The 21,361-nt window shown below is 39.9% G+C and overlaps 1 protein-coding gene across 3 annotated transcripts in view; it reads right to left on the bottom strand.

The window, feature by feature from the left end:
• Positions 1-6,620: 6,620 nt before the first annotated feature.
• The window catches only part of ZNF536 (zinc finger protein 536), a 556,044-nt gene continuing 541,303 nt past the window's right edge, over positions 6,621-21,361 (bottom strand). For all 3 annotated transcript variants that reach the window (XM_073605824.1, XM_073605822.1, XM_073605823.1), the window contains one exon: positions 6,621-8,287. In XM_073605824.1, the coding sequence (XP_073461925.1) occupies positions 8,250-8,287 (38 nt within the window). In that variant the 3' untranslated portion in view covers positions 6,621-8,249. The remainder of the gene's footprint in view (positions 8,288-21,361) is intronic.

Here is a 21,361-nt window from a genome sequence, read left to right as displayed (position 1 = left end):
TCCAAGTGAATATTAATGGTGTAAGAATTACTGGTGTGTACCCATAGAGCTGGTTGTAGATGGCTGGTGGTCGGTACTGGTTTACAACAGAACATGGTATTGGGTGGCACTGTCAAGGACCTGGTATTAAAGCTTGTATCAGAATTCTTGTACGTTTTTGAAGAATTGGTATCTAAATCGTGTTATTGTTATTATCTTGTTATTTAATAAAAGCTAAAAAAAATTACTCCAATGAAAATAATTTGTGTCATATTGTATTATTTATGAGGTTTAATGTGTTTGGTTTTAATGTTCAATATCACTCCGCCCCCATAGCCCTACCCAGGTCACGATAAAATCAAGAATAGGAAGAATGCCCATCACATTGGTGGACAGTTAAAATAATACACCAATGACAATGATTTGTGATTAGTGGGATAAATGCTAAGAGATTACTAGTGTTGTGCCGCTGGGTATGCCAATTGACGTTGGCCCTGGAACTATTAGTTGGAAAGTCAATCTGCCACTCCTTAAAAAGCCCCTAGCAACTTCTGGAGGAACTCTAGGGTTCCAAAGAACCCTGGTTGAGAATATCTGATATAGACCATACATTCAATGGAGTCCAGTGATATCGCTGAGGTTTCCATAGTGATGGATCTCATGTATCTCGTTCATTGGCTACAGACCAGTAAAATCACAGAGAATGTGAAGAGAAATAAATAATTGAGCACAGTTTCTCTATCAATTGATGCTTTGGTTGTATTGAAGACTGCTCCCATCAAACGATGAGACCAGACTGACTTCACATAGGAAACTCTTGGTGGAGGGGTAGCACCTAAAAGCCCAGAAAAGCCGTAGGCATGTCTCCTTCAGCTGTAGATAAAATTAGAGGTGGCTTTTTTTATACACAGACAAAAAGCCAGATATGTTTCAGGTAACTGCATCTCCTTCATCAGGTCTGTGGGGTATACAGAGGTTGGATGAGGAATACTCTAACTGTCCTAGCTGGAAATTAGGCCTCCTACAAAAGTTCTGATGAAGGGAACACAGATCTCTGATAGATGTAGGATCCTACCTGTCCATGAATTTATAAACTGCCGTCAACTTTTACAACTTTTTGACTGTTATTCTGGATATTAAGTGCCCCCCCCCCATCAAAACCACTTGTCACTCCTGCCTAAATCTTCTATTGTATATAAAAACTAGAATTGAAAGGCATTGCTGAGTATCCAGTCTATTTATTATTTAAAGGACAATGACATTGATAAGAATGCAACCTATCCAATCTTTAGAAAATAGCAAGATGGAGAATGTAGCCTATCAATTCACTAGAATCAGATCAGGGACATCACTGAGAATGCAACCTATTCATTCAAAGGAGACCGGTGACATCAGTAAGAATGCAGCCTATCCATTCACTAGAGACGGGTGTCATCCCTGAGTATGCAGTCTATCCATTCAAAGGAGACCAGTGACATCACTGAGAATGCAGCCTATCCTTTCAATATGGACCAGTGACATCACTAATAATGCAGCCTATCCATTCATTAGAGACTGGTGGCATCATAAAAATGCAGCCTATCCATTAACTGGGGACCAGTGACATCACTGAGAATGCAGCCTATCCATTTGCTAGAGACTGATGACATCACTGATAATGCAGCCTATCCATTCACTAGAGACCAGTGACTTCACTAAAATGCAGCCTATCCATTAACTTGGGACCAGTGACATCACTGAGAATGCAGCCTATCCATTCGCTAGAGACTGATGACATCACTGTGAATAGATCCTATCCATTCACTAGAGACTGATGACATCACTGTGAATAGAGCCTATCCATTCACTAGAGACTGATGACATCATTGGCAACGTAACCTATCCATTCACTAGAGACTGATGACATCACTGAAAATGTAGCCTATCCATTCTCTTGGGATCAGTTAGAAGCAGCCTCTCCATTCACTAGAGAATGATAAAATCACTAAAATGTAGTCTATCCATTCAATATGGATAAATGTCATGACTGAGAATTCAGCCTACCTAATTAGACTTCGCATGCTATTAACCTTTTAATTTTTTCTATCTATTTATCCTCTAACCTGTTTGTTCACATGTTGACTTCTTTAACTCTACATACTCCTTTATGTGTCAGGTATGTAGATAGATAGATCAATAACAGTATGTATTTGATTTTATATGAAGAATATACCTTTACCCTCACTCCCATAAAAAGATTACCATATTCTTTCTTAAAAAAATAAAAATAGATACAGTGAAAATGTCACCCCGAGTCTGCATCAATCAAATTTTAATACAATTCATTATTTAATAAATATAATCCTCTTATACTATGCAAGAAAACATCATGAAAAATTCAGGACACTTCATAGGCTGCTGGAATTGTCGTATTTTCTCCATAAATACTACATAACTTATTGTCATTTATGTCATTCCTCTTGAGGTGTTGTCTCTTCTGCCTTTATTTTTATTATTATGTTAATCAATCTATAAGCAAAATTCCCTCAGTCTATAAATTTCTCATTTTCAAGTGGTCTAAATTTATTTATTTATTTTTTTTAAGGGCGAGAAAGAAGAAAAAAAAAAATAATAATAATAATAACGCTCTTATATAAGACATAATCCGTACATCTGTGGTTTCCCAGTCTGGTGGAGGCACCATATGGTTTTAATTATAATAATAGTTTGAAGAACCTGTTCTTGTGAAAAAGGCAAATGATCCTTTTATTACTGATCTGAACTTTAAAATGTTTCAGGAAAAAAAGGTTTGGTGGAGTGGGACTGGAGTACACAAGGGCCCATAGGGGCTGGCATACCTGAGATCAACAAGGATGGAATAAATGTCAACTAGAGCACAGTGCGGTGATGTCACAATGCTCTGCCAGCCAATTATCTCTCTTTTGACCTTTGGAAGCCTTTACTTGTGATAGGGAGGCTGAGCAAATTTAAGAGATTTTAATTCTTTGCAAATTCTATGGAAACGTGGAGATTTTGGCAGGAGCTCATCATTATTTTGGAATTTGTTGAAATTGAAGGAGAAGATTGATTACATTGTGTTTTTTAAAGGTACAAAGGGCTTTAAACATCTGTTGAAGGTTATAAAATATTTTTGCAATTATCTTGGATCTGTTCTTGTGGCAGGATTTGGACCTTCATTATTTTTTTTTTTGCTTTTAAAAAGACAAGTACAATAAAAAATGTAAAGTGACCGACCACAAATAACTTCTAAATAGATTGTTGGTCCAAGAAATATTTGATTGCCTTTTGGGTGATCAGGAAGGATTTAATTTTTCCCCCGCTGGTACAAATTGAAACAAATTGTGTCATGTAAAAAAAAATATTTAAAAAAAATAAAAAAATTTAATAAAAAAAAAAAAAACTCTAGAACAGGGCTTTCCAAACTTTTTAAACAAAGGGCCAGTTTATTGTCCTTCAGACTTTGATGGGGGGGGTCAGATTGTGGCCAGTGGCATCAGTTGAAGTAAACAATGCCCCATCTTTGGTGTATTTGGGAGGAATAGTGTCCCATTGTTGGTATCAAAGGAAGGAGTTGTGCCCCATCTTTGGTGTCATTGCTCCTAATGACACCAACAACGGGGCAAAATTACTTCCTTTGACACCAAGGATTCAGCCCTATCATTTGTGCCTTATTATAAGTGTCAGTGGGTCAGTCAGAATAGTACCCCATTGTTGGTGTCAGTGACAGGAATTATGTCCTGTTGCTGATGTCAGGGCCAGATAAAGGCAAGCAAAGGGCCACATCTGCCCCCCCCCCCCCCCCCCCGGGCCACACCTTAGAGACTACTGTTTTAGAACAACTGTAGGTGTATGAATCTGTATATGGAGTATTGAGCTTTAAGAATATAATGTACAAAAATGGAGATATTGATCTGCAGGATTTTGAGGAGCGGATGTCTATGACCATAAAGTTGGATGTTGGACTACAAATGGTGACCATTCACTTCTCCTAATGTATTCGCTGAGTGCATACAAAACATGCTCGAGCTTGTGAATTCTGTATGTAAATTCCAATGACCTTCCCTTATTTGTTCATTTTTAATCTGTTACCTATGACACTGTAATTGATGTTGAAAGTGTTTTGTTCATTATACATCCGTTGATTCTGACAGAAATCCAGTGCTGACCTCTGTGGACTTCAGAACACCACCCCATGGAGAAGGGCTTAAAAGGGCAGGGATAGAAAGAAGAGAGAAGAGAAGAGAAGAGAAGAGAAGAGAAGAGAAGAGAAGAGAAGAGAAGAGAAGAGAAGAGAAGAGAAGAGAAGAGAAGAGAAGAGAAGAGAAGAGAAGAGAAGAGAAGAGAAGAGAAGAGAAGAGAGTTCTATACTCATATTCAAGGGTGAGAAGCCTAGGGGGACAACACTATTTCTTCATAGAAGCAATGCAGTGAGTGTTGTTACCCTAAGACTCCTACTGGCAGCATTACCAAGTTAAAATAAAAGAAAGAATGCCTGTAAAAATTAAACACATGCAGGCACATGCCATTAGGTGTGATGAGGACTCATTCTATCCCTAACTTCTGTCTAAAAAACCAGTAGGACGCTGTAGACTACTGAAAGTCAAAGGATAAGGTCCTTTGGCATGGTGTACTCTATAGTGTGAGTGTCTGTGCCTTACCAAGGCACAACTCCAGACATTTTTTTAGTTTTGGATAGAGCAGTGAAGCCTCTGTCCAGTTTCTAATAGCATCTGTGTCCTTACTAGGGAGATTTACAATCACATTCTGGTAGAGCGGAGAGGGGGTAAGAACTTCTGATAACGTTTTTATTGCTATTCTTGCCTTCCTGCCTTGGTCATGCTCACACCCTTATTTTTTGTACAGATCTCACAAGGACAGGAAGTGAGGGGACAATCTCCCCAATGGTGTCACAGACAGAAATACAACCAAAGAGAAATTTTACTTTTTTCCAACTCTATCCAAAAAAAAAAAATTACCTGAGTTAGGTTTTAAGCAGTAATGCATCTTTTTCTAAAGACCACTGGTGAAAAGAGTAGCCACCAGTTTGTGTACCGGTCTGTTTACTAACCTTATCCAGTCTTATTGCACCTATACTGCAGGCATGTTCCTAGGACACACGCCATAGTTCTTTCTAAAGACTACCACCAAGGTACATTCTGTCGAAAACAAAATTCTTTGACATAAGAAAGAATAAGCATACCAAAATTGGTTCTTGAGGAAGATAAAATGGAAAGATGTAGCTACAAAAATGCCAAATCAATATAAGAAAACAACAGGTCATTCAATGCATTGGCATCCACCAGCATTGAAGTATCAACTTTTGGGAGTATTTAGACTTTATAGTGGACCTAAATTTAAATAATGATAGATTTGATGACCCACGAGAAAACCCTTTTTTGAACCCTCACCACCCCCCTACACCAATAAAATAGTTGTCCACTAAAGGTCTCTGCTTAGGTCCCACCAGATATTGCCTTTCCTTGTCCATCCACCTGTTTGCTCTTTGTGAGGCAAAGACATTGCTACTTTATTTACTTAGCATAGTACACTATACAGTGTATGGCCAAAAAAATGTTGACCGCTGAACATCACATCTATAATGTTGGACATCCCATTTCAAAACTTTAAGTATTGATATAGAGCTGTTCTCTATTTGCAGCTATGGCAGCCTTGACTCTTTTGGAAAGGTTTTCCTCAAGATTTTTGAGGGCTTCTGTGGGAATGTATGGTCATTTAGCCAAAAGAGCATTTGTGAAGTTAGGTACTGACAGAAAACACTAAGACACAAGACTTGTTAAGATTCATAATGTTCTCCTTCTCCTTTTGTTGATTGACACCTTGACTATTGGATATCTGTATGAAGGAACTTTACAATCGTACTGAAATGTGAAAAAAGCTATTTTTTCCTTATATGTTCTCAATAAAGTGTATAACTTTTATATTCACATTTGCATGACCACCAAAAAAGTCCCGTGGGAAATCAGTTTTTGACTTCTTATTGGGATGGAGGTATACAAGGCCTCTGTGGTAGACCCAATGTCTTGTATTTCTAGGTACTGATGAAGACCTAGCTTGAAATTGGCATTCCTATTCATCCCATAGGTGTTCAGTAAGGTTGAGGTCAGGACTCCTCACCAAACTCTTCCCGCCATGTCTTAAGGGACCAAGCTGGACTAGCAAAGGTCCTTCTCTAAACTGCTTCCCGAAGATTGGGAATGCACTATTGTCTGAAAAATGTTGTAAGCTAATGTTCATCAGTGGAGATTGCATGACCATGCTCTTGATTTTACATACCTGGCTTTGTCTCTACAGTCCTCCGCTCTACCAGTTGAGCTATCAAAGGACCTGGTTTTGAAGTGGAATGTCCAACAAACTCATACAGGTGTGATGGTCAGGTGTCCATGAAAGTTTGGCCATATAGTGCATTTCAGCTGTGCAATAAGGGATTTTTAGAACACGGGCGCAATAAAGGACCAGTGGGCCCAAAGTCATTATTTCACTTTAGGTCCACAGTAAGTAGGAGAACATATTACTTTAATAAAATTGTGTATGGTCAGTATCAACTTGTCTCTCCTCTTTACATGGCAGATACAATGCCTTCAATCAAGGGTTGCAAATAAAAATGAGTAGGGCACCATGGCTGAATATCAAAGCACTTTATACAACAAAACACATACAGGTAGTAGCTTACACATAAAAATGTACAAAGGTGCCCTCCCACCATGATGGAAGCGGCACAGGCAGGTAGAAGACAGCATGCAGAATTCAGACAGTCCCAGTGTGTCTATTCTTGATGATGAATGAAAAGTTCGCTTCCCAGTGTTATGAAGAAAATATCTGGAAGTCTTTGACATCAAGGCTTTTTGCTCCAACCGTTTCTTCCAGCTCATTAAATGCTCGTCTGTGCTGAGTGTCACATAGGATGACATCACTGATAGGTACCATCACAGTCTCAATGTGTTTCATGCTATAATCCCCTCCTCAGACGAATATGATTGTTCAATTTGTCTTCTGACTATACACACCCTCCTAAAATAATTCTATGTTTCGTCACCATGTAAGCTTATATTACATCATAATATACAATAAAAATACAAATACGTCATAATATACAAACAGCAACACATATATCTAAAAAAAAAAAAAAAAAAATAAAAAAAAAAGAAGAAAAAAAAGAAAGAAAAAAAAAAAAGAAAAGAAAAATAAATCCTTTGTAATATCAAAATCACCTTTCAGACCTCCAGGAAACTTAGCCAGGGTACAGATTTCAAATCTGAAAAATTCTCACTATCAGGCGTTTTGCTATTGTTTTGTGTGTGAGTATAGCCTGCAATGGATCAAATCCATTATTGTCCTATTTAAGAACCAGGCTTCAGTGAGCACAAATGCTTTTCGGTTTGGTTAAATATTAAATAGTATAACGCTCTGGTTCCAGTTTCCTTTTGGTTATTCTGATGTAAAGTAGATTACAAATACAGCATCAAGGTATACAACACCAAGTGTATTACGACTACAGGAACCATGTATTGTATATTGTCTATAAGGACCACCAATTTTTTTTTTTCTTTTAAAGTATTAGTGAAATAAATTTAGATGTTTCACAACTAATAACATTGTTAGTAGGCCTTACTGGATTATCTTTAATGTGCAGTTTTTGCTAAATCAAAAAATTTTTTTTTTTTTATAATTTTGCAAGTAACTACAAGACAGGCAATACAATCTCAAGAAGTGAATTCATTCAAACGGAATAAATGAACCAAAAAATATCAGTCCTGATGTATTAATAATGCCCTAATTTAGCATTTATACAATTGCCCTATATTGTTATATTTTTCATGTTCTAATAAAGGCAGATGATCATTTTTTTAAACTGTTTAAATCTTTGATCACTGAAAAAAAAACCTAATAAATTATCTTAAGAAAGTCTGCCTGCTGGAACGACAGTCTAAAATGTTCTTTTACAATTTTTTTTTTTTTTAAGTTCAAGAATAGCAGCTAGTTCAGTTTATTCATAAAGTTTCAAAGGAACAGAGTCCGATAATAGTTAACAATTATTATAAGCCACAAGTGATTTATCTCTGACATAGCTGTCTAAAATATCAAGTTGAAAGTTTCTACTAATCAGAGGTGTTAGGAAAGGAGTGAAGACTCCTTTTGACTTTGTCACAGCAGAAGAACGTCATCGATGTACCTCAGCCGCAGAGCAACTTGAGACAGAGGTACATCAAAGAGACAAACCCCATATCAGTCCAACATACAGAATAGCAAAACTAGGAGCAATCAGCGTTCCCATGGCCGTCCTGGTTGTCTGCAAAGAAAGAAAACAGAATCGGAAAAATAATTATGCTCTAAAACGAAAATAACAGTGTAACAAATTAAATACCTATAGACTTTAGTATTCAGCATGAAACACATCAATTCTGGGAACATGTGATGTCATCTTATGTGAAACTGGCACACATATAAGCAATAATGGGGCTAGGATAGTGCTGAGCATGAAGCAAATAAGGTCTCCTACAAAACATTTCGGAATAATATGTTTCAATGCAAGAGCTACCAACAACATGTGAATTTTAATGTTCAGTATACATGTGACTTGTGTGCTAATAAAAATTTTCAGTAGGGTCCTACTTACACCTCAGAGATAGAAGTGTTGAAGCACTGGACACCAGTATAATCCTCATGCATGCGGAGAACCCAGTAGAAGTCATCGTAGTTGTGATGCAAAAAGACAGTCAAAAAGTCAAAGATGTTTGATGGGTCCAGTTGACTTTTATTTGCCAAAGTAATAGTCACAGGAGTACCAACGTGCTTTGGTGGCTCACCAGTCCAGACCAGGGGCGGACTGATAACTCATGGGGCCCCCGGGCAATAGGAGAATATGGGGCCCCCGGGCAATAGGAGAAGATTATGGGGCCCCCGGGCAATAGGAGATTATGGGGTCCCCAGGCAATAGGAGATTATGGGGCCCCTGGGCAATAGGAGATTATGGGGCCCCCAGGCAATAGGAGATTATGGGGCCCCCAGGCAATAGATTATGGGGCCACACAGTATACACACACATACAGTATACAGACACACAATATACACACACAGAATACACATACACACACTGAAAAGGTACTGGAGAGGCGGGGCAGGTAAAATCTTGGGATTTAAAAAAAAAACACAGATTTTTACATACTGTCCCTGGTTTTATTGAGGCTGGCAGCCCTGATGGGGCCCCTTAGTGGCATGGGGCCCTGGGGCAGTGCCCGAGTGCCCGAATGGTCAGCCCGCCCCTGGTCCAGACCGATGCCTTAAATGAGTCCTCCTACACATAACAACAGATTCCTAACCATTTAATTCCAGTGCAGTGCATTACAGTCTTTTATTTGGCTACTGCAAACCCTGATGAAGGGAGACTGCTGAACCCCCAAAATTAGTTGTATTCTCCCATGACTTACTCAAGCAAATAAACGTCAACTGGGCCTATGAAACATCATTAGCTCTCTTACCTTATGACCATCTTTTTGCATTACCTACACTTGTACACCTGTTACATTTGAACAATTTGTCTTTTTTTTTTCTACTTATTATTATTGATCCTTTGCCTGCCCATCACTGAACACTTGTGGATCATTTAAACAAAGGAAATAGGTGCTGGGGAGGGTTGAAATTAGGGATCCCAAGACTTTCTGCAGCTCCAAAAAATTGCCATTTTTTGTTTTACAGCCAACTTCTGACTGATAAATTCTTATATCCAGTGGAAATTCTGCACAAAAACTAAATTACCTAGGTGGCCTATTACTATTCACAATGATAGCGTGATTAAGAGGGGCCCATTCCCACTGTTAGTTTCTCTATTGTGTATCTTCAGTAACAGTAATGCCCCGTACACACGATAGGATTTTCCGATGGAAAATGTGTGATAGGACCTTGTTGTCGGAAATTCCGACCATGTGTGGGCTCCATCACACATTTTCCATAGGAATTTCCGACACACAAAGTTTGAGAGCAGGCTATAAAATTTTCCAACAACAAAATCCGTTGTCGGAAATTCCGATCGTGTGTACACAAATCCGACACACAAAGTGCCACGCATGCTCAGAATAAATTAAGAGACAAAAGCTATTGGCTACTGCCCCGTTTATAGTCCCGACGTACGTGTTTTACGTCACCGCGTTCAGAATGATCGGATTTTCCGACAACTTTGTGTGACCGTGTGTATGCAAGACAAGTTTGAGCCAACATCCGTCGGAATAAAATCCATGGATTTTGTTGTTGGAATGTCCGATCAATGTCCGACCGCGTGTACGGGGCATAACAGTAACTATTGTGTATCTTCACGAACTCTCTCTGAGTCTTGTGGCCAGACTCAGAGAGAATTAGAAAATAATCATACAGCATATAAATACAGCATATATAAATAGTATAATATTATATATACATATCTACTTCTTCTTCTATGGTCACCAAATGTCCACCGCCTTAATATGTGTACCAAATTTTTTTCACTCCTGTGTTCGGTAACACGCAACAAAAACTATAATAACTAATAAAAAAGGAACCTAACATAGCCACAACATCTGAGGATGGGTAAGCTGAATTATATTACATTTTTGTTCTTGGGTTTAACCGCTTGCGGACCAGCGCACGACTGCGCAAATGGGCGTACCAGGACGTCTCTCCATCATCGCAGGCTAGTGGGCGCGCCAGGGGGATGTCCGACAGGGACTGCGATCGTGGCACAGAGAGGCAGAATGGGGAGTTGCCTATGTAAACAGGGCATTAGCCTATTCTGCCTAGCGACATGACAGGGATCTACTGCTCCCAGTGATCGGGAGCAGTGATCTCTGTCATGCTCTAGTGAGCCCATCCCCCCTACAGTTAGAACACACTGAGGGAACACACTTAGCCCCTTGATCGCCCCCTAGTGTTTAACCCCTTCCCTGCCAGTGACAGTTATACAGTAATCAGTGGCTACTTTTAGCTCTGTTTGCTGTATAAATGTTAATGGTCCCAAAATAGTGTCAAAAGCGTCTGATCTGTCCGCCACAATGTCGCAGTCATGATAAAAATTGCAGATCGCCGCCATTACTAATAAAAAAAAAATACTAATAATAATGCCAAAAATCTATCCCCTATTTTGTAGACGCTATAACTTTTGCGCACACCAATCAATATACGCTTATTGCGATTTTTTTTTACCAAAAATATGTAGAAGAATACATATCGGCCTAAACTGAGGAAAAAATTTTGTTTTTTTATATATTTTTTGGGGATATTTATTATAGCAAAAAGTAAACAATATTGTTTTTTTTTTTCAAAATTGTCGGTCTTTTTTTGTTTATAGCGCAAAAAATAAAAACCGCAGAGGTGATCAAATACCACCAAAAGAAAGCTCTATTTGTGGGAAAAAAAGGATGTCAATTTTGTTTGGTTGCAACGTCGCACGACCGCTCAAATGTCAGTTAAAGCGACGCAGTGCCGTATCGCAAAAAATGCTCTGGTCATTAAGGGGGTAAATTCTTCCAGGGCTGAAATGGTTAATTGCTTTTTTTTTTTTTTTGCACCGACTTTATATATGCAATAAATTTGCAAACAAAATGGTAGACTCTTTGCATAGAAGTCCATTACCTTTCCACAGTTACCTCTCTATTTTCCAGTCTATTATCTTCCTCACCCTACCGCTTTGTCCTTCCTTTCTCTGGATCCAGCCATTCTCTTCTATCATATTCCCTCTCCATTTCTATTTCCTACCAAACATATCTATTTAGTTTGGTACACAGGTTATGTTTCAGCTCTTGACTTTTTCAACTATACTCACCGCCTCTTGACTCCCACATTTGAGAATAAAGCTGGGAAGAACTATCTTTGCACTCTGGGGTTATTCATGTCGCGCACCCCTGAAAAAGAGCCCCTGGTGAACTTGTTTCCTTTCCCCTAGTTAAAACACACACTGCCAGGCACACAGAATTTTCTTCACTCTTATGCCCCGTACACACGGTCGGATTTTCCGACGAAAAATGTGTGATAGGACCTTGTTGTCGGAAATTCCGACCGTGTGTAGGCTCCATCACACATTTTCCATCGGATTTTCCAAAAACACAAAGTTTGAGAACAGGCTATAAAATTTTCTGACAACAAAATCCGTCGGAATTTCCGATCGTGTGTACACAAATCCGACACACAAAGTGCCACGCATGCTCATAATAAATAAAGAGATGAAAGCTATTGGCTACTGCCCCATTTAGAGTCCCGACATACATGTTTTACGTCACCGCGTTCAGAACGATCGGATTTTCCGACAACTTTGTGTGACCGTGTGTATGCAAGACAAGTTTGAGCCAACATCCGTTGGAAAAAATCCTAGGATTTTGTTGTCGGAATGTCCGATCAATGTCAATGGGGCATTACACTGGCTCGAAGATACCGTGTAGGGGTGTCTTTTTTGGGTTTTATTAGAACAATGAACTTGGATGGGGTGACGGAAGCATGGGATACTCCAATACTGGCAAACTATATACTTTGAGGACTCCTCTATCTTGCTGAGCTGCACAAAAATGTCCCACATAATCTCTAATGCTAACAGGTGAATAGAGCTTTTCCCAAAAGACCAGCGCTACACACTATCTTCCAGCACTAGGGTAATTTACTCTTTTGGCCACAGGATCATCGGTTGCCTCCTTCCGATATCCTGCGGGCATCCTCCAGTGAGGGAGATACAAAATCACACCACCTTTCCCCCAACTTCCTCCTGGCACTCTCCCGTGACCTTCTCCAGACCCAAAGGATCTCCAGGTATGGACTTTGCGAATAGCCCCCCCCAAGCATAAGATTCATCCGGGACCTCAATGGCTTTTAGATGGCATCTCCAGTAAACCTGCCCCAGGGGCAAAGCTCCTGCACAGGGGTCTCCTCCAGCAGGACTGGACTCAGGAACTCTGCTCCCCCTGCCCCAGACTATTTATGGGCTCCTCCCACCTACTGGACACAACTCGCCAGGGATTGGCTAAAGTCCCATAAATATTCAAACTGCCCATTCTGTTCTTCCTCCCACTATAATTCTAGAATCCTCTAGAATACAGGGGGAAGTAATCAGAGCAGCAGCCTGTGAGAAGGCTAGAACAATCTATCCCTGCTCCACTGATTACAGAGAAGATAAACAAAATTTTCGTATCAACCTGCACTAATTAGGAGAGTGCTACATTTGGATTTGATTTGTCTCATTAGCCTCATTTCTCTCGAACTTTTGTAGTATGGTAACTCCATAATGGCTCTACAAACTACAGGATCATCGGTTGCCTCCTTTTAATACCCACTGGGCACTCTCCAGTGAGGGAGATACAAACTCACACCACCAGAGGACAGCTGGACACCATTCTCCCAACTTTCCACTTGGCACTCTCCCGTAAAGGGTCTGAGAGTACCTATCTACCTAATTCAACATTTTTTTTTAGGAAGCACATCCTGTGCTTATAAAATTCTCAACATATGTTTACAAACTGTTCAAAGGTCTACTTCTTTTATGTTCACCAAATGTCCACTGTCTTATTACTAAACATTTGCAGAATGGAAAAATTTGTTTAGTTTTGGATAGATTCATCATGTTACTCATTTCATTTTCCTGGTTCGATTCGGAATTAGTTAAGTTTAGTTTAATTTCTTTTTGTTTATTATTTTTCTAACAAATTCCAAATTTTCGGAATGATTCAAACTCGTAACGGTCAAAAAATGATTGACCGATTCGAATTCTGTGTGAAGAATAGCTGGTTGTTAAGAAGCCAGCTGGGAAACCGGCTGCCGCGTCCTTTACAACCGAAGACTCATTAGCTGTCAGCGGGCTTCCCCACTGACAGCTGAAATGTAAACAAAAGAACTCGCCAAAATCTCCAAACACGTCACTTCCAGTGACCCTTCAGCATCAGTAATTGGAGATTTGGACAAGTTGGCTGTTTCCACAGAACACCAGCAGCGTATACTCTACGGTACACGATCTAATGAGTGGACATTGTTAGTCTGCCTGCTAGTAACCAACACCATGGCCGCCTCCAAGGCAGCGACAACTTTTTTCCTCTTTACCCAGTGTTCTGTCAAAACAGCTAACTCCTTGTGTACTGTAGTGTATACGCTGCCAGTGTTCTGTAAAAACAGACAACTCTTCGAAATCTCCAATTACTGATGCTGGAGAGACACTGGAAGTGACGTGGTTGGAGTTTGAGGTTTCGGCAGAACACCGGCAATGGAAAGTTCAGGCAAAAAAACAGCATGGACACCCACCCCAGTCCATACCAGACCCTTTCTTAAATAATTAAGGTGCGGACGTCATCGGCCTACCCCGCCCCCTTGTGACGCCATTGACCCAGCATGCCCAGGTCGATGACGTTACAAGGGGCTGTGGTCACCCAATGACGTTATCGGACCAAAATAAATTGCATATGTCTACCTATTATGTCTACCAAATGCCTACTATGTTTTCTTAGGTAATCCTCAACTATAATACTGAGGCAGCCACCACATCTAATGACTGGTAAGCTAAAATATCATGCATTTTTGTTCTTGGGTTTGAACACACTTTAATTTCCATTTTTCTTGCACCAACTTACTCAACGGGGAAGATGCAATAAATTTACAAACAAGATGGTAGACTCTTTAGGTAGAAGTCCATTATCCCTCCGGAAGCTCGACGTTATTAAAACGGCTCATAAAGTCTCCTCTTGTCTCTTTCACCAAGAATTACTGCCAGGAAAGTTAAGTATGCAAAACAAATGCACATATCTCCAGCTGAAAATGTAACAACTTTCACAACATCAAACCGAATTCTGGTCTAGTTTGACTTCCTACGGTCAGATCTGGGGAACTTCAGAGAGGGAAGAGAAGCATCCGCTTTGCAAATGTAAACAAGAGCGTCGCATCTTCTATACAAATTGTGTCACCAGAGAGGGATAAAACAAAATCTTCTCTTTTATTATCGATTGGAATCTCACGGTGCACATAACGCAGGAACCTGACGGTATTCAACATGCAAAGTATAATGATTTGGTTCCGTCATGTTGTGGGTTTCCTGAACGCAGTAAATAAAGGAAAACAGGGAACTGTTATTATCTTCTGGATTAGCACTCAAAGCGGAACTCCAGCTTTCCCTTCAGTCTTTTACAGGCTTATATATTTTTTTTTTTCTGTATTGAAATTGTGTACTCTGATTTACTGCACACTGTGGGCTTCCCACACTGTGCACTGGAAGCTGCAGCAAGTCAGATGGAACCCACCACATTCCCAGACTAGATGACGCCCAGCTTTTCCTCTCTGGCCTGACTGTCCCTGGCCTGCCCTTTTCAATCACTGGATTTAAGTGGTTTCAATCATGGGGGATCAGCATTACATGTGTGTGTTACCTAGCAAGTGCATCCTGCCCAGGACTTCCCATTTCCCCAAACTAACCCCCACCCATCAAGGGTTTTTGATATTTTGCATAACTCCTTCCAGGAGCCAATCCACTGCTTGCATCAGGGCTGAGGGCAATTGAGAGGAGTACTGGGTGCTGTGATTTTAGGAGACCAGATTTTCCTCTGCTGCAGTTCAGTAACACTCAGTGGCAGCTGGTGCTCCATTTTCGGGGGGGGGGGGGGGGGGGAGGAGGGCATCTAGTTCTGTCCAATTGTATAAATGTAAGTAATATAACAGCCTTAGGTGAGCAAATATATTATTATTTTTGGTTTTTGAGCCCCCCCCCCCCAGCTATGAAAGATCTGCAGAAATTTATCTACCTATTGTACACAAGCATGGACATACGGCGTGGCCAAATTACGAAGCAGTCATGTTCTATGTCTGGCAGCCTATTCTTAGCTGTGGGTTGGAGAAGTCAGAATGTGATTGATAACCAGGACTTCCAAGCTCTCAACTGCTGTATTTTCCAGCCATTTTTTTTTTAACCGTGTTAACCTAGCATTAGGTGAATGTGCAAACAATATAATGAGAGTCTTTTGCCAAAGTCCTTCAAACTGGCTGCATAAAGTAAATTCTGCGCATTTTCTGAAATACAGTAACCCCATGTATATGTAACAATAACAAATAAGTGGAAAAGTAAATGATTTAGGGCTTATTCACTTGGGTGGCCAGGGGGTGTTAAAAGCAGACCCGTTTTTACTGCCCCCCCCCCGACCACCCACCAAAAAGAGAAATGCAGCTGCTCACGATTGTACACATGTTGGGGCTGCAATTCTTTGCTTTGTGGGCACAGAAAAAAATTAGGGGGCATGTTGCATTCACCAGGCAGTACCGCTGCCAAACATGACCCGTTCAAGTGAATGGGCAGCCTCGCACCTACGTGGAATGTAAGAGCGGTGAGTCAACATTTAAGGGTTAAAACTAGCAGTGAAGATTCAACACATCACCTCCTTACCGCCTGTTAAGTGCCCTCTGAAAAGCAATCCAACTCCTGTGTGAATGAGTCCTTAAAGCTCTGGTGCCTAACCTACAGTCCAGGTGCCACATGGGGCTTGTTGGGACTTTTTGTGTGGCCATAGAGGCCCCTACAGACTCTAATCTGTGTTTTCTTTTTGTCCTGTCTTAGTAATTTCTAGTAGTCTCATGCAATATGTCTCCTGAAGCATTTCCCCAGTCTCCAACAACTCCTATAGCATGTTCACAGTCTCTGACAGTCACCTGTACCATTTACACAGTCTCTAACTATCTCCTGTAAGATGTTGACAGTCTCTGAACATCTCTTGTATCATGTCCACAGTCTCTGACCATTATTTGTATCATGTACTCATTCTCTGACCATCTCTTGTATCATGTCTGCAGTCTATGAACATCTCTTGTATCATGTCCACAGTCCCTGACCATCACTTGTATCATGTCCTCATTCTCTGACCATCTCTTGTATCATGTCTGCAGTCTATGAACATCTCTTATATCGTGTCTATAGTCTCTGACCATCTGTTGTATCATGTCCATAGTCTCTGACCATCTCTTGTATCATGTCCTCATTCTCTGTCTATCTCTTGTATCATGTCCATAGTCTCTGACCATCTCTTATATCATGTCCTCATTCTCTGTCCATCTCTTGTATCATGTCCATAGTCTCTGACCATTTCTTGTATCATACTCTCATTCTCTGACCATCTCTTGTATCATGTCCATAGTCTCTATCAATCTCTTCTATCATGCCATCAGTCTCTGACATCTCCTGTACTATGATGACAGTCTCTGACCATCTTTTGTATCATGCCCTCATTCTCTGACCATCTCTTATATCATGCACTCATTCTATAACCATCTCTTGTATCATGCCCTCATCCTCTGACCATCTCTTGTATCATGCCCTAATTCTCTGACCATCTCTTGTATCATGCCCTCATCCTAGGACAATCTCTTGTATCATGCCCTCATTCTCTGACTATCTCTTGTATCATGCCCTCATTCTCTGACCATCTCTTGTATCATGCCCTCATTCTCTGACCATCTCTTGTATCATGTCCAAAGTCTCTGACCATCTCTTGTATCATGACCATAGTCTCTGACCATCTCTTATATCATGTCCATAGTCTCTGACCATCTCTTGTATCATGTCCATAGTCTCTGACCATCTCTTGTATCATGCCCTCATTCTCTGACCATCTCTTGTATCATGCCCTCATTCTCTGACCATCTCTTTGTATCATGTCCAAAGTCTCTGACCATCTCTTGTATCATGACCATAGTCTCTGACCATCTCTTATATCATGTCCATAGTCTCTGACCATCTCTTGTATCATGTCCATAGTCTCTGACCATCTCTTGTATCATGCCCTCATAGTCCATAGTCTCTGACATCTCCTGCACTATGCCTACAGTCTCTGACCATCTCTTGTATTATGCTTATTGTCTTTGACTAAAACCTTTTCTATGTCTGCTTGTCTCTGACACCGAATATTCACTGAATTTTATGTGTGGCCCTTTGGTGATGTTGATGGCCACACTTCAGGCCCCCCATGTCAAGAAAGTTGACCACCACTTCCTTAACGTATTGCTAAAGACATTTTTTTAACTATAGATAGAATAAGAAAGGGTTAAAACCACTGTCATTTTTTTTTCTGTCTGTGTCCTGTTGGGAAGATTTACCTTCACTTCCAGTCCTGTACACACCACAGGAAGTGACAATAGTTAACAGGAGAAAAAAGATGGCAAATTTTAGCTGCAGGGAGAACATGGGACCGAGTTAAAAATTTGTCAGGATGTCCAGTATTTGGCATCATACTAGATTTCTCCCATAAAAAGTAAAGGAAGCAAACATGTTTGTAAATATTAACATCTTCATCTCCACAATAATAAACAAGATTCTTCTGTTTACTTAAATTAATTCAAATAATTACAAAATATATAAAAAACAAGTTTGCAAACTTAAAAAAACAAACAAATAATAAATAACAACTGACCAATAACCATTATAATTTTCCTTAAAATATACATTTTTATGAAATTAGTAGCCCCAATAGTACATAGGCAGGCGTTCTGAATTCATATCCATATTTGTGTGAATTCATATTCATATAATTCTTGTAGCAAAAGTGTACTTTCCATTTAGGAATCTCTTCATTGGGGAAGGAAAAGATGTCTTTTTAAAACATGTTAATCATAAATTTGTTTTAATTATTTAGTGACCTATTTCCATGTATCTAGGGCAAAATTGACAGTAGTGTCATTAAGATGCCACAACAGTTAAGGTGTGCATACAGAAGATGTCAGGATGCCACCAGCAACATAATTTAACAAGGCCTGAACCCCTACCATGTGTTAGAGGTGGGGAAGGAGTGAGGGTGCTGGAAGGAAGCGAGGGAGAAGGAAAGGAAAGGAAAGGAAAGGAAAAGGAAAGGTAAGGAAGGAAGTGAAAAGAGGGGTAAATGGAAGGAAAAATGTAAGAGGCAGAGAAAAGCAGAAGAATGTGGGGGACAAAAGAAGGAAGAAAATCAGAAGGGGGGGGGGGGGAAGAAGTGAGGGAAGTAAAAAGAATAGGAGAGCAGAGGAAGGGAGGAAGAGAATGGATGGAAGAAAGTGGAAAGAGATGTATAGGAGAGATAAACAAAAGGAAATAAATCAAGGAAGAAAAAAAATAAGTGAAAACTGGAGTGATAAGTGAAAGAGGTGGAAGGAGGAAGACATGGAAAGAAATAACGATGTGAAGGAAATAAGGAGACAAGGAAAAGGAAATAAAGAGAATAGGAAGAAGGGAAAATAGACATGGAGAAAAAAAAGAAATGAGTGGAAACAGGAAGGAATGAAAGAAGGAACGAAAAAAGAACAAGAGTGAACGAGGGAGCAAGGGAGGAAAAAAAGAAGGAAGAAAGAGAAGAAAAAAAAAATTAGGAAGAAAGGAGTGAAGAAGGAAGAATATAAATGGTGAAGAGGAAAGAAAGAAAGAAAGAAAGAAAGAAAGAAAGAAAGAAAGAAAGAAAGAAAGAAAGAAAGAAAGAAGAAAGAAAGAAAGAAAGAAAGAAAGAAAGAAAGAAAGAAAGAAGAAAGAAAGAAAGAAAGAAAGAGAGAGAGAGAAGGAAGTGGAAAGAGGGATAAATGGAAGGAAAAAAGGAAGAGGTAGAGATAAGCAGAAGAATGGGGGGGAAAAAAAGTAAGAAATGAGGGGAGAAGAAAAAAGTCAGGGAAGAAAAAGAAAAGGAGAGCAGAGGAAGGAAGGAAGGAAGGAAGGAAGGAAGGAAGGAAGGAAGGAAGGAAGGAAGGAAGGAATGGATGGAAGGAAGTGGGAAGAGATGGATAGGAGAGGTAAACAGAAGAAGGAAATAAATCAAGAAAGAAAGAAATGGGATGAGGTGGAGGGAGGAATACATGGAAAGAAAGATGTGAAGGAAATAAACACACAAGGGAAAATGAAATAAAGAGAATAGGAAGAGGGGAAGGAAGACAGGGAGAAAAAAAGAAAGGAGTGAAACAGGAAGAAATAAAAGAAGGAATGAAAAAAACAAGAGGTGAAGGACGGAGCGAGGGAGCAAAGAAGGAAGGAAATAAAAAAGAAAAGAAAGAAGAAAAAAAAAACAAAGAAGGAAGGAGTGAAAAAGGAAGAATAAAAATGTGAAGAGAAAAGAAAGAAGGAAAGAGAGAGAGAGAGAGAGAGAGAGAGAGAGAGGAGCCGAGAGAGCAGAGAGAGAGAGAGAGAGAGAGAGAGAGAAGAGAGAGAGAGAGAGAGAGAGAGAGAAGGAGAGAAGAAAGAAAGAAGAAAGAAAGAAGAAGAAAGAAGAAAGAAAAAAAGAAAGAAAGAAAGAAAGAAAGAAAGAGAGAGAGAGAGAGAGAGAGAGAGAGAGAGAGAGAGAGAGAAGGAAGTGGAAAGAGGGATAAATGGAAGGAAAAAAGGAAGAGGTAGAGATAAGCAGAAGAATGCGGGGGGGGGGGAAAGTAAGAAAATGAGGGGAGAAGAAAAAAGTCAGGGAAGGAAAAAGAAAGGAGAGAGCAGAGGAAGGAAGGAAGGAAGGAAGGAAGGAAGGAAGGAAGGAAGGAAGGAAGGAAGGAAGGAAGGAAGGAAGGAATGGATGGAAGGAAGTGGGAAGAGATGGATAGGAGAGGTAAACAGAAGGAAATAAATCAAGAAAGAAAGAAATGGGAAGAGGTGGAGGGAGGAATACATGGAAAGAAAGATGTGAAGGAAATTAAAAACACCAAGGGGAAATGAAATAAAGAGAATAGGAAGAGGGGAAGGAAGACAGGGAGAAAAAAAGAAAGGAGTGAAACAGGAAGAAATGAAAGAAGGGATGAAAAAAATAAGAGTGAAGGAGGGAGCGAGGGAGCAAAGAAGGAAGGAAATAAAAAGAAAAGAAAGAAGAAAAAAAAACAAAGAAGGAAGGAGTGAAAAAGGAAGAATAAAAATGAGAAAGAAAGAAAGAAAGAAAGAAAGAAAGAAAGAAAGAAAGAAGAAAAGAAAGAAAAGAAAAGAAAGAAAGAAAGAAAGAGAAGGAAGTGGAAAGAGGGATAAATGAAAGCAAAAAATGAAGAGGTAGAGAAAAGCAGAAGAATGTGGGGGACAAAAGAAACAAGGAAATGAGGTGGAAGAAAAGTGCAGGAAGGAGAGAGAAAAGGAGAGCAGAGGAAGGAAGGAAAGAAGGAAGGAAGAGAATGGATGGAAGGAAGTGGGAAAAGATAGATAGGAGAGATAAACAGAGGGAAATAAATCAAAAGAAAGAAAGGGAGATGTAGAGAAAAGCAGAAAAAAAGCGGAGGACAAAAGGAGGAAGAAAGTGAGGGAGGGAAAATATGTAAGGGAAAGAGAAAGGGAAGGAAGGAAGGAAGGAAGATAGGAAGGAAGGAAGGAAGGAAGGAAGGAAGGAAGGAAGGAAGGAAGGAAGGAAGGAAGGAAGGAAGGAAATAAAGAGGAAGAGAGAAAGGTAGGGGTACGGAAAAGCTAAAATGGAAGCAT

The sequence above is a fragment of the Aquarana catesbeiana genome, linkage group LG11 (genome assembly GCF_042186555.1).
Source record: "Aquarana catesbeiana isolate 2022-GZ linkage group LG11, ASM4218655v1, whole genome shotgun sequence".
In the NCBI taxonomy this organism is placed as follows: Eukaryota; Metazoa; Chordata; class Amphibia; order Anura; family Ranidae; genus Aquarana; species Aquarana catesbeiana.
Note: the sequence above shows the minus strand (reverse complement) of the source record. Positions and strands in the feature narration are given on the sequence as shown.